At 41.4% G+C, this 10,769-nt stretch overlaps 1 protein-coding gene across 1 annotated transcript; it reads left to right on the top strand.

The window, feature by feature from the left end:
* Positions 1-2,314: 2,314 nt before the first annotated feature.
* MRPL53 (mitochondrial ribosomal protein L53) lies at positions 2,315-10,769 on the top strand. The gene is made up of 3 exons (XM_050333213.1): positions 2,315-2,432; positions 3,736-3,848; positions 5,542-10,769. Exons 1-3 carry the CDS (start codon positions 2,344-2,346, stop codon positions 5,667-5,669), a joined length of 330 nt encoding a protein of 109 aa, XP_050189170.1. The 5' UTR covers positions 2,315-2,343; the 3' UTR covers positions 5,670-10,769.

The raw sequence follows: 10,769 nt of genomic DNA, 5'->3' as shown, positions 1-10,769 counted from the left end.
TTCAGTGAAACTGATGACATGAAAATCCATAGACTTGGGATGAGGCAGTATTTATAATAAAAAAGATCCACCTGGTGATAGGAATACTACAATTATTTCCATTATAACAATATACCTTTTTATGCTTCTTCATGATACTATGTTTAGGAATGTGTATGATTATCACAAGGTATAAGAATCATGAATCATTCAAATTCCCAAGGATGTCCCCAGAAAACAATTTCAAATGCAGACATTTTCCATAAGGAAAGAATATTATACAAAACACATATATAAATAAAAGATTTTAATGTGTTTATTATCTTTATATATATTTAAATAAATAAATACATAAAATTTATATCTACAAAGAGAATAAAAACTTTTAACATTAAAACTATATTGACTCCACTGTTCTTAGTTTCCCTAGTTAAATTCTTGTCTGAATCTCAGAGAAGAGTATGGTTTTACCCAATAACTGTGTGGTTTTCTTTTTCAAGAAAGAGGACAGAATAAACAAAGACAAGCTTCTAAAAATAAGTTATCCATTCCAAAGGATGCTGGATATCTAATGCAGTTCCTGTAGGTCGGGAGCGCGGGTCTGTATTGATTATTCCGCAGAAATTAATAACGTGTGTTTGAATGCTCGGTTTACTCGACAGCGTCCCCGGCTCTCACCGCGATCCCGGTGTGTGGAGCCACTTGCCAGGGAGGTGCGTGCCATCTAGTGGCACCCGGACACACGGCGACACCGCCACCCAGGCAGATTCACAGACCCCACTTATGTTGGAGTATCATCGAGTCCAGCCTTTGACCGAACACCTCCACGTCAAATAGACCATGGAACTAAGTGCCATGCCCAGTCTTTCTTTAAACGCCCCCAGGGACGGTGACTCCACCACCTCCCTGGGCAGCCCATTCCGATGTCTAATCACCCATTCTGAAGAAACTCCTCCTAATGTCCAACTTGAACCTCCCTTGATAAAGCTTGAGGCTGTCCTCTCTATGTCCTGTCGCTTGTTGCCTGGGAGAAGAGACCAACCCCCCCGGCTACAGCCTCCTTCCAGTAGCGATAATCCCTGAGCTTCCTCTTCTCCAAGCTTTGTGCAAGGTGGATGTAACCCCTCACAAACAAACAAACAAGCAAACAGACACATTCATTTCCAGCAGCAATGCCTCCCGCAGGTCTCTCTCCTGCTTGATATACTGTGAAATCTTTAGCTACATTGGCAGCTCCCTATTGATCCTTATCTTCCCCTCTCCTTTGCTTTTGTGAGAACCCACCTGGAGTGCTGCATCCAGCTCTGGGGTCCTCAGCACAAGAAGGACATTGACCTGTTAGAGTGGATCCAGAGGAGAGCCATGAAGATCAGAGGGATGGCAAACAAGGAAAGGCTGAGAGAATTGTGGTTGTTCAGACTGGAGAAGGGAAGACTCTGGGGAGACCTTATTGTGACCTTTCAGTACCTGAAGGAAGCCTACAGGAAAGCTGGTGACGGACGTTTCACAAGAGCGTGTAGTGACGGGACAAGGGGAAATGGCATGAAACTGGAAGAGAGTAGGTTTAGATTAGGTATTAGGAAGAAATTATTTTCTGTGAGGGTGGTGAGGCACTGGAACAGGATGGCCAGAGAAGTTATGGATGCTCTATGCCTGGAAGTGTTCAAGACCAGGCTGGATGGACCTCTGAGCAACTTGGTCTACTGGAAGGTGTCCCTGCCCATGGCAGGGGTGTTGAAACTAGATGAAATTTTAGGTCTCTTCTATGATTCTCTAATTTTATGACAATACTTGTCCATTCAATTGTATTGAACAAATTACATCTTGGAAGACATTAGAAGCTGCCAGGCCAAAAGGATGGATTTAACATAAAGGAAAACAAACCCAGCCCTGCTTCTTCAGTCTAAAGACTCTATGTACTGTAGCATCCCATGAGCGCTACCCCAGACTCCCTGCCTCCTGTGTGCCTGTCTTACCAGCTCAGGGGCCACTACTTCTGCTGCAGAGCCCACTGGGATATTTTATGTCATCTTATAGCAAAAGTATGACTACTTTTTTTTAGTGTTTTTGTTGTTTTTTTTTCCTGTCTGCTCTGTTACAGAGTCAGCGGAAGGGTTGGGACAGGCGGGTGAACTGGTCCCTCTCCCCCCTCAGCCAGGGAGGAGCCAGGTGCCGAGCGCTGAGGGTTATTAAAGGGAGCCCGCCCGCCACAGACGCCCCGCGCTGCGCGGCCCGTACCCTCCCGCCCCACGGCCGCGACAGGGACTACATTTCCCACCTGCCCACGGGGCAGCGGCGCGCCCGCCAAAATTTAACGCTCCTTCGCGGGGGCTGCTGGGAGCTGTAGTAGGAGGCGGGGAGAAGATGGCGTCCAAGATCAGCGTGGTGCTGCGGCCCGTGAAGAGCATCGTGGTTCGGTTCTGCCCCTTCGAGCCCAACGTGGAGAGCACGAGGTGAGGGGGCTGCGGGGGCAGCGCCGGCCCCAGGGTCCTCCCATCCCCGTTCCCGGCCGTGCTCTGCCCGGGCTCCCCTGTCTGTAAACGCCCTTCCTGTGCCCTCCCGGGGTTCTCGGCAGGGGCGATCGCTGGGCCTTTTGCCTTTAATTCTCTCTCTTTTTTGGGGGTGGAGGCAGGGGTTACGTGTGCCCCCGGGAAGCAGCTGCAGGTGCCAAACGAAGCCGCAAAACCTGCTGTCCCAGCAGTGCCCTGGGACTTGCTGTCACTGCAAAGAGTTAGAGGTCCTGATAGCAAACCGTGAGGGAAATGGCAGCGCCTGCGGTTCCCTCTCAGGAGGAGAACCTCCTCCTCCCAAACTTTTGCACCTGCTGCTTTATCCTCCCTGATCTTGCTCTTTGAGGGCTTGCATTTATCAGGCCTTTGGAGCTCAGTCCAGGCAGAACCTTGACGTGTCAGGATGGGATTTGTTGCAGGGCTCTGCCTGTGGTGTTACCAGGCTGCACACAGAATTCCTTCATCCCGTGCTTTTTGGAGGGTCTCTGTGCCAGAGTGTAGGCCCTGGCATATGGACATGTGCACTGAGCTTTACCAAAGTACCCAGGGAGGTGCCCTGCAGTGGCTGGTCCTCTAGTAGGGAGTGTAATCACTCCTCCAGATGCTGATAATGGGAGAAGGTGGAGGCAACAGCTGCTCCTTTATCTGGGTAATTAACTGTTGCAGAAATCTAAGGAATTGTGCTTCTCGAGTAATGTGGGTTCTGCACCAAACAGTTGCAAACTGTCAGTTTGCAATGACTTTACAGACACATGTAGTTTTAAAATGAATTTAGTAGTACAGTTTAATTTAGAATATTTTTAAGCTGCTAGAATGTGAAGTAGCTGTCATGCATTTCAGAAATTTACAGGAGACCAATGATGTCAAATAAATAAATGCTGTCTCAAACCCAAACAAGAAAATATTTGCAAGCAAATGACTTATAAAGAAAAATGAAAATTATTTTGCTGATTATTCTTTATTATTCTTACTAACCCAGCTGAGAGAAACATAGAAGGCGTATACACTGAAGTTTTACAAATTCTTTGGTATGCTTTTAACATGTTGGTATATAATGAATATCCATTTGGATTTTTTTAGAGTGATTCTCATATAAGAAGTTCTTGTCTGAAAGTGCTAAATACAAATCCTATTTCATTTATACTTGTTACCCAGCAATGTCAAGATATACAAATTAGTTTTAGAAATATACTGATTTTAATTGCTATCTGCCACATACTTAATATATTTTCAAATATATTTTCAGAAAATTTCTCCAATGTATATTCCATAAAAAAGTTCAAGCTACTAATAGAAACTGTGAAGTGACTGCTGATGTGAGACATGATGGATCTGAACCACTTGTAGATGTCATGTTCGGTAAGGAGCTCATTTTTAAACAACAAAAAAAAAGACTCTCTGGGTTTGTGTTGTTACAATGTTATTCTATTCTCTATAATTTTTTTTTTACTATGATTATTTTTTTTGGCTCTCGTCCATAGGTAGATGTTGTGCAGCTGGAGATAAAAAGAAATAGGGAGTCACTAACAGCCTGATGTCTAGATAAATGTGTATATATGTCTCTGTACTACAGTTAGATCTGATGGATCTTGGATCCAAAAACTGACTTAACTTTAGAGCCGAATGTACTTGTGTAGTGACCTACTTACGTGACCTTGCAGGCAGGTACAATTCCAGGGAAGTAAATGCAGCTCTGTTCTGATGTAAGAATCTGTTCACTTTCTGTAATTTTTTTGTATGGTACCTGTGGTGGAGGCGTCTCAGCCTTGAGAACAGAAAGTTGAATACTTTTAGTTGCTTGTGCAATGAGTAACTCCCTCTGCAGTTTGAAGGAACTGCTCATATGGGTAAGGCCACGCGTGTGCAGATGGACTTGCAGAATGAGGTCAACTGTGTACAACAAATTTCTTGATTTCCTTTGAGGGCATGGTGAGCAGGCAGGGAATTGATGGTGGAAATTTCAGCAGTTCTGGAGGTGGCCCAGATTTTAGGCTGTGAACAGATGGCTGTAAGCTTCTTTTGTCCTTTTCTCTGGCTGCATCTTCTTTCCTGCTGTGCTGTAATGGACCAATATGTCATGTAGCCCATTAAAGTTTTCATTATTATTGATTCATGCTATTCCCTTATCTTTAAACTTCCATATATTTAGTGAATTGGTGGAAATGTCAAAAGTGTTGAATGGCCTTTGTTTTGCTTAGGAAAGTCTACTTATTTCCCTATTAATGTTGCTTGTTCCTCCCTGCCCCATGCCTGTCTTTCCCATCCGTCTCTGACTGTGATCTGATGTATTAAGTCTGAAGCAGTAAAGCTCAATGTTTTTCACAGTGTAAAACCAAAACAGTTTGTTTCACTTATGCCAAGAGCTACAGCTCTGAACTCTTAATTTTCTAAGGGCTGATTTTTTTTCCAGGGAAGCGTTTGTAGCTCTTGTAGTTGGCAAATGTGGCCTGGAACTTGGATGGCATGCGTGGTATTGCATTATATGAGTTTTGGTATGGGTTTTGTATTTGCAAATCTTGCAAAAATAAATAATTAACTTGGGTGCAGTACTTGTACTGCTTTCTGCCTGTTTTAAAATAAATTCTTTCAGAATTTTGGAAATCCCAGTGCTCTCTATTTTTTTCCATCATAACCACCAGGTTGTGTAAACCAATTTGTTGTTTTGGCTAAAGAAGTACGTTAAACGGACCGTAGACAACAGGCTGCTGAAATGCTGAGCCATGTGTGGAAATGGTCTTTCAGTGCCTTCTGTGCCTTCTGTTAGATGACTTGGGAGGTACAGTATGAGCCATTCAAGTATGTGTTCTTACCATAGGTATACTTAGACAAATGTTTTCAGATTTTTCAATAATGCAGTTCAGAAATGAAAATTAAATGCGTATTGTGTGCAGTTTAATGTGTTTGTGATAATGATCGGGTTCCTTGGTAAGTAGAGTCCTTTCTAATCAGACAAGATGAACAGGTTATTTGGATTTATGTATACAAAACAATTGCACACTAGAGTAATTGTGATTTAGACTTCGTGATTTCTTAAGATTTTTTCCATTTACAGCTGATGGAGATCGATTAATAATGAAGGGAGCCAACTTGACGACGGTAGAAATGTTAACAGCATTGGGGTCCAGATGTAGTGCAAAAGACCTTAAGGAAGAACAGAAAAGCAAGAAGAAGAGTCCCTGAAGAACAGAGAAACAAGTGTGTTTGCATTTACATGTGTTAAAAACAGCAGGCTGCACAGAAGGCTTTTCTCCTATGCAAGAAAATCTGAGAGAGATGGCCAAAACACTGACCAGTGTGACATGCAGCAGAATGAACCCTTTAAATGTTCCCTGTCTTCACCTGAAGGAGAACATAGTGGAACAACAACTCTAACCCTAGTGGGTCAGAGTGGCTTAAGATGCACGAATGCATCTCTCTGAGCAGCCGTGTCGGACTAACATCACGTGTATTTGCATATCGGTGTGAATAATACACATTACCTATTAAATTAATATTGCAATGAAGACAGATATCTTTGGACATTATTTCCTCCAAAGTTTCTCTGTGTTGTAGTGCAAAACATTATTAGAGTGGTTATTATTTTTTGAAAACTATTAAATTTATTAAAAATTTGAAGAAAACTTTTAAAGGATTCATCATTGACTTAGCTGAGGGACAACAGCTGCAAATAGAGTGAATTTTGTAATACTATGTTTATAATGCATCTGTTCTTAAGCTCCTGCCATTGTCTTCCTGTCTTTGTGAAGGAAAGGGGAAGTCTCCTAACTAAATTTAGTTCAGCAATTAAAGTAACAAGGTAATGAGACTGTCAAGACACAGTAGAACCACTCATCCTGTATAAAAGTAACTAAGTTTAGCTCAAAGGGAAAGGTAAGTTAGTTTTTTCAATAATTGGAGAAAAGGGCTATCTTTGAAGTTCAGGTTTGCAGTATTTTTGTCACTTTTGGGCTATTTCATTAAATACTTTGTAAAGATCAAGGGTGGAGCTTTATTTGGTGTTTATAGCCCCATGTCCAACCCTATTACTTATTAAAGTAACTGCTTAGGTGTCTTGTGTGTATTGCAAAACTCTGTGGGTTGATCTCCTCAGGCTGTGCAGCTGAAGGTGTCAGCTGCACGTGTTTCTTGTGCATCAGTTTTGTTCTAGTTCATAATGAAAATGTGGTTCCAGTTTTGAGAATTGCAGTTGCACTTGAGAGGCATTAGTTCTACCTGTTAATCGGATGCCTGACTTCTCTAAAACGAGTTCATGTATTTCCAAAGTTAATTTGGCAGCAGATTTAGGACACAAATATGAAACTTTACCTTACTTTTGCCAAGATTTTTAAATGGGTACTGTCCTTTGTGAAAGGAAGATCATTTTAAATAGCACTGTCAAGGTGGTTCTTTGCAACTTCTTCATTAGGTTGCTCAAGTCAAGGTGATGTGTTATGTTGGAGAGCTGTGCTAAAGACACTGGGTATTTCCCATGTGTTTGCAACAAATAGAAAAGTACTGTAGAAGTAGATCAAATATAAATAAGACTGTTCAAAGGACAGGTTTTTTGTTTGTTTGATTTGGGTTTTTTTCCTCCCATTTTAGATTAACATCATATACCATGACTTTACCTGAAGCACCTCTACAGGAAGAGTGAGAATTGTTCAGGTGGAAAAACACTGCAGAATTATTCTTTCCCTGGTTAATCACGTATCCATGTGCTCAAAAGCTCTCTTACTGTACTACATCAGTGATTTTTGTGATTGTTTTTCCTTCCTTTGACAGTTTGTACAACATCAATGTGTAAAACTTGTGTTTAAATATGAAACACTTGATCTGTCCTAAATAATTTAATCTGTAAGTACCTAAAGAGTAGAATGTGTTAATTATTATTACTAATTAAGTTTCTGTAGTGTTTCTTTTGGCCCAAGATTGGGGTTTATGAACAGAAAAGGGAGAAAAGATCATAGTTTGAATTTTTTATGGCCAAAATACAACCTTTCTGTTGTTGAAGAAAGGTGAAAAGAACCCAAAAAGTTCTTTTGGAGTTTTCTAAAGAAAAAACAAAAAAATTCACTTTTACTTGCATGGGTAGGCATCCTGCTGTGTAAAAACATGCTTTTTCTAGGTGCTTTCATTTTAACCTACTTTTTGCTTAGACTAGGCCAAAGGCCTGCAACGTTGCTGTTGAGAAATGGCCGACAATTCAGTGGATGAAGCTGAGGCTGTGGCTGCAGGTAGCTGCAGTTTGCAGTGGTAGAGCTCTGATATGTTTTGTCATGACGTGCGTTTTAACGTACAGGGTACAAAGGAAAACCTCCAGGACAGAAAAATAAAGCTAAAAATGTGCATTCTCGAGACTCTTAGATACTGAAGCAATATAAGCAAGCAATATGGGCAAGAAGGTACTCCTCTGGTGATTATTATGCTAATCTGTATAAACTAGCTTTCCCTGTACAGTGTCGATAAAGGTACGAGTTTATTTTTCAAGTACGTTAAAGGTGATCTGTAATGACTTTCTTTCCTGAGCATTTAGATAGCTTAGCTGTTCATACACTATCAGTTCCTGCTGGTGATTGACTGAAACAAAGCTCTGACAGCTTCCTGACATGCACAGTCCAGGGCTGGGGATGTACAGGGTATTAAGGTCAGTCATGCAGAACAAAATGTGTCTGGGTGAGCTTTGACTTTGCATGTTGTTATTCTTTAGCCCACTAATCTTGATTACCCCACCAAAAATGTGGATGCTCGCTCGGCTATGAAAGGAACTGGAACAGCTGGAACAGGCCCTAAAAACACTGGGATTACCTAAATACAAACACTATGTCTGCATAGGGTGTCTGATAGCAGGTGATGACAGTAAAATGGCTAAATCTTTAATACCTGGAGATTTAAAACCGATTTTAGAAACATCTTAGATCTGTTTATTGTAGGAATACGTATTTATTTAGGAGTCCTTATCAGTGCATAGGGAAAACAGTCCTGAAACAGATGAATATGTAGTTCAGATAACACTACCTGGCCGAGATATTCCCTTTTTAAGTATCTGCAGCATTGTTTTTAGAAAAAACCTTTATTAAAGATTTCGACTAGGAGCAGCAAGTGTTGGTGAACATTGCAAGGACTGTATTTAACAGTTCTCAAGATATTTGCTTCCAAATGTATCTCCTGCATATGTATACACTCCTTGCAGTTTAAGAATTGCTGGCTCACTGCCCACCTCACAAACTACATGTGCAAGCAGTTTCCCTGAATGCCAGGCCCTGTTTTCCTCTGGATAGTTTGGATTCAGGTTGAGACTGCCATGTCACCTACCAGCAGTGCCTCTTTCAATGACTTCCCTGCCTTCTCCATCTCCTGGCCTAATAGCCTTTTTCCTTTCTGGTACTGTTTGATCTCATCCAATCTCACCTTTTCTCCCTGGAAGGCCTGAGTCACTCTTCTGAGCCTTTTTTATTGTCGACCCAGAGCAGGCAGTAGCTTCAAGCAGCTGAAGTACTTTGCTGCTGGTAGACCACTGCATGTTCTCTGCTTCCTGCTTAACCTTGTTCTGTAAGCTGATAAATGCTGGGATGGAGCAGCATGAACAGGTGGTGCTGCTTTGCTTCTGATCATTTTTAATTTGACAACAAATTGTCTTTACATTGAGCTGGTCTCAGGATTTTACAAAACTAAAGCTGTGCCCAGGGACAGATGCTAGGGGTGTGAAGGCAAAGGAGTTGCTGACCCCTTTTGATCATCTCCTGAGAAATTTCAAAGTGGTACTTAAAAGCAGAGCCTAGAGATTCTGCCTAAGTTAAAGTGGGCTTCTATATACTGGCAGTGTTAATAGCAGAGGTTTTTTGAGTTGACTACATGACTTGGGTTCAAAAGATCTTCTAAGAAAATTCTTGCTTCTGGCATCTCAGGCAACCATGCAGGATCAGCAGGTATTCTCCAGTTTGGTCTTCTAGACTTGAAAAGCCTCACAGTATTTGGGTTTATGTCCTTGATTTTGTCGCGAGAGATGATGTTACATATCTAACATCTAGGCCAGAGAAAATCTATAAGGAAGTAAGAAATTACATTACAGATCCTTCATTTTTTCCTGTGCTTCTGCCCCAAGAGAGATTCTGAGACTGGTTTGGGCACCTTTTCTTTTATGTGCAGCTTAACTTGATATTGATCTAGTTATTTGAAGGAAAGGAAAAAGTAATCATCTGATTCTTGACAAGACTTAGTATGTTGACAATAGGAATGGGATAATAGTAAAAACTAGCTTTAGCTTCCAAAGGGTTTTTCCCTATGTTCTTCTACAGTCCATGGAAGAGGAGGTCTTTTCTGAAAGGCGTCAGAATGGGAAGCTAATGCTTTGAGTGGCACCCCAGAGAGCCTATTTCTTCCTGCTGGGTGCAGGTGTGAGGAGACTTGTGCTGTTTGGAACCTCCATCAGCAGTGCCCTAGGCATCACATTCACACCTAAGCCCTTGTCTCTACAGGATGAAGTCCTTTGGGAGCCCTATTCAGGTAAGCAGCCTACACATATTCCTAACACTGTACAGCAGGATTTTACTCAACAGGAAGAGAAGCACTTGCGGTCCCTCTCACTCCAACGCTACTGGGCAAGGTGTTGGTATCCCCATCACAATGCAAAGACCCTTCCTCTGTAGAGGATGAGTGTCAGGCTCTGCCTGCCAGATTTCTGTGATGCTCATCTTGTGACATCCTGAGAATAAAAACTAATGCAATAACTACAGTTATAACTATAAAACTTTTTTTTCCCTGAGGTTACCTTCACAATGGTTGATCAATATCCATAATAATGAAACTCTGCTTCTGATATGCAATCAAGAAAAAGCTAAAGCTTTATACACCCCTCTAAGATCCAGTGGGCACATCTGTAGTTTGTGATTCCAAATTTCATAGGCTAATTATTCATCATTGGTAGAAATATTTGTTCTATCATTATTTATTCCAAATCATTTTGACATTCCTTGTCCCTGCCCTTATGTCCTTACTGGTCCAGACCACTCAGAAAAGACAAAGTTGAGGTTTTATTTGGAGGTATTTGTCTTTATTTATAGAGCTTTGTGATAGGTTTTTTTGTACATCTGAGGTTTCTAAAAGCCAAGCCAGAGTATTTGCTTTCTGAAAGTCTCCTCTGTGAGCAGGTATTCCCTGCTAATACGCTTCTATTTTACGTGGATCAAAAGCTAAAACTACAGCTATGGAAGATTTTTGTGTCACCCTGATCTCTTTTTTAGCATTGTAATGAATGTGCTGATTATCAAATTCTGTAGATAAATAAAAACATTTTTATTCTAA

The sequence above is a fragment of the Myiozetetes cayanensis genome, unplaced genomic scaffold (genome assembly GCF_022539395.1).
Source record: "Myiozetetes cayanensis isolate MyiCay16 unplaced genomic scaffold, myiCay2020 scf1, whole genome shotgun sequence".
NCBI lineage: Eukaryota > Metazoa > Chordata > Aves > Passeriformes > Tyrannidae > Myiozetetes > Myiozetetes cayanensis.
This window is presented reverse-complemented; position numbering and strand designations above follow the sequence as displayed.

What these genes read in the sequence shown, in the direction of transcription:
- MRPL53 (XM_050333213.1), top strand. Translation starts at nt 2,344, where the DNA reads ATGGCGTCCAAGATCAGCGTGGTGCTGCGGCCCGTGAAGAGCATCGTG. An exon ending in CCCAACGTGGAGAGCACGAG is followed by an intron (nt 2,433 to 3,735) that starts GTGAGGGGGCTG and finishes ATATATTTTCAG; the next exon opens with AAAATTTCTCCAATGTATAT. An exon ending in ACTTGTAGATGTCATGTTCG is followed by an intron (nt 3,849 to 5,541) that starts GTAAGGAGCTCA and finishes TTCCATTTACAG; the next exon opens with CTGATGGAGATCGATTAATA.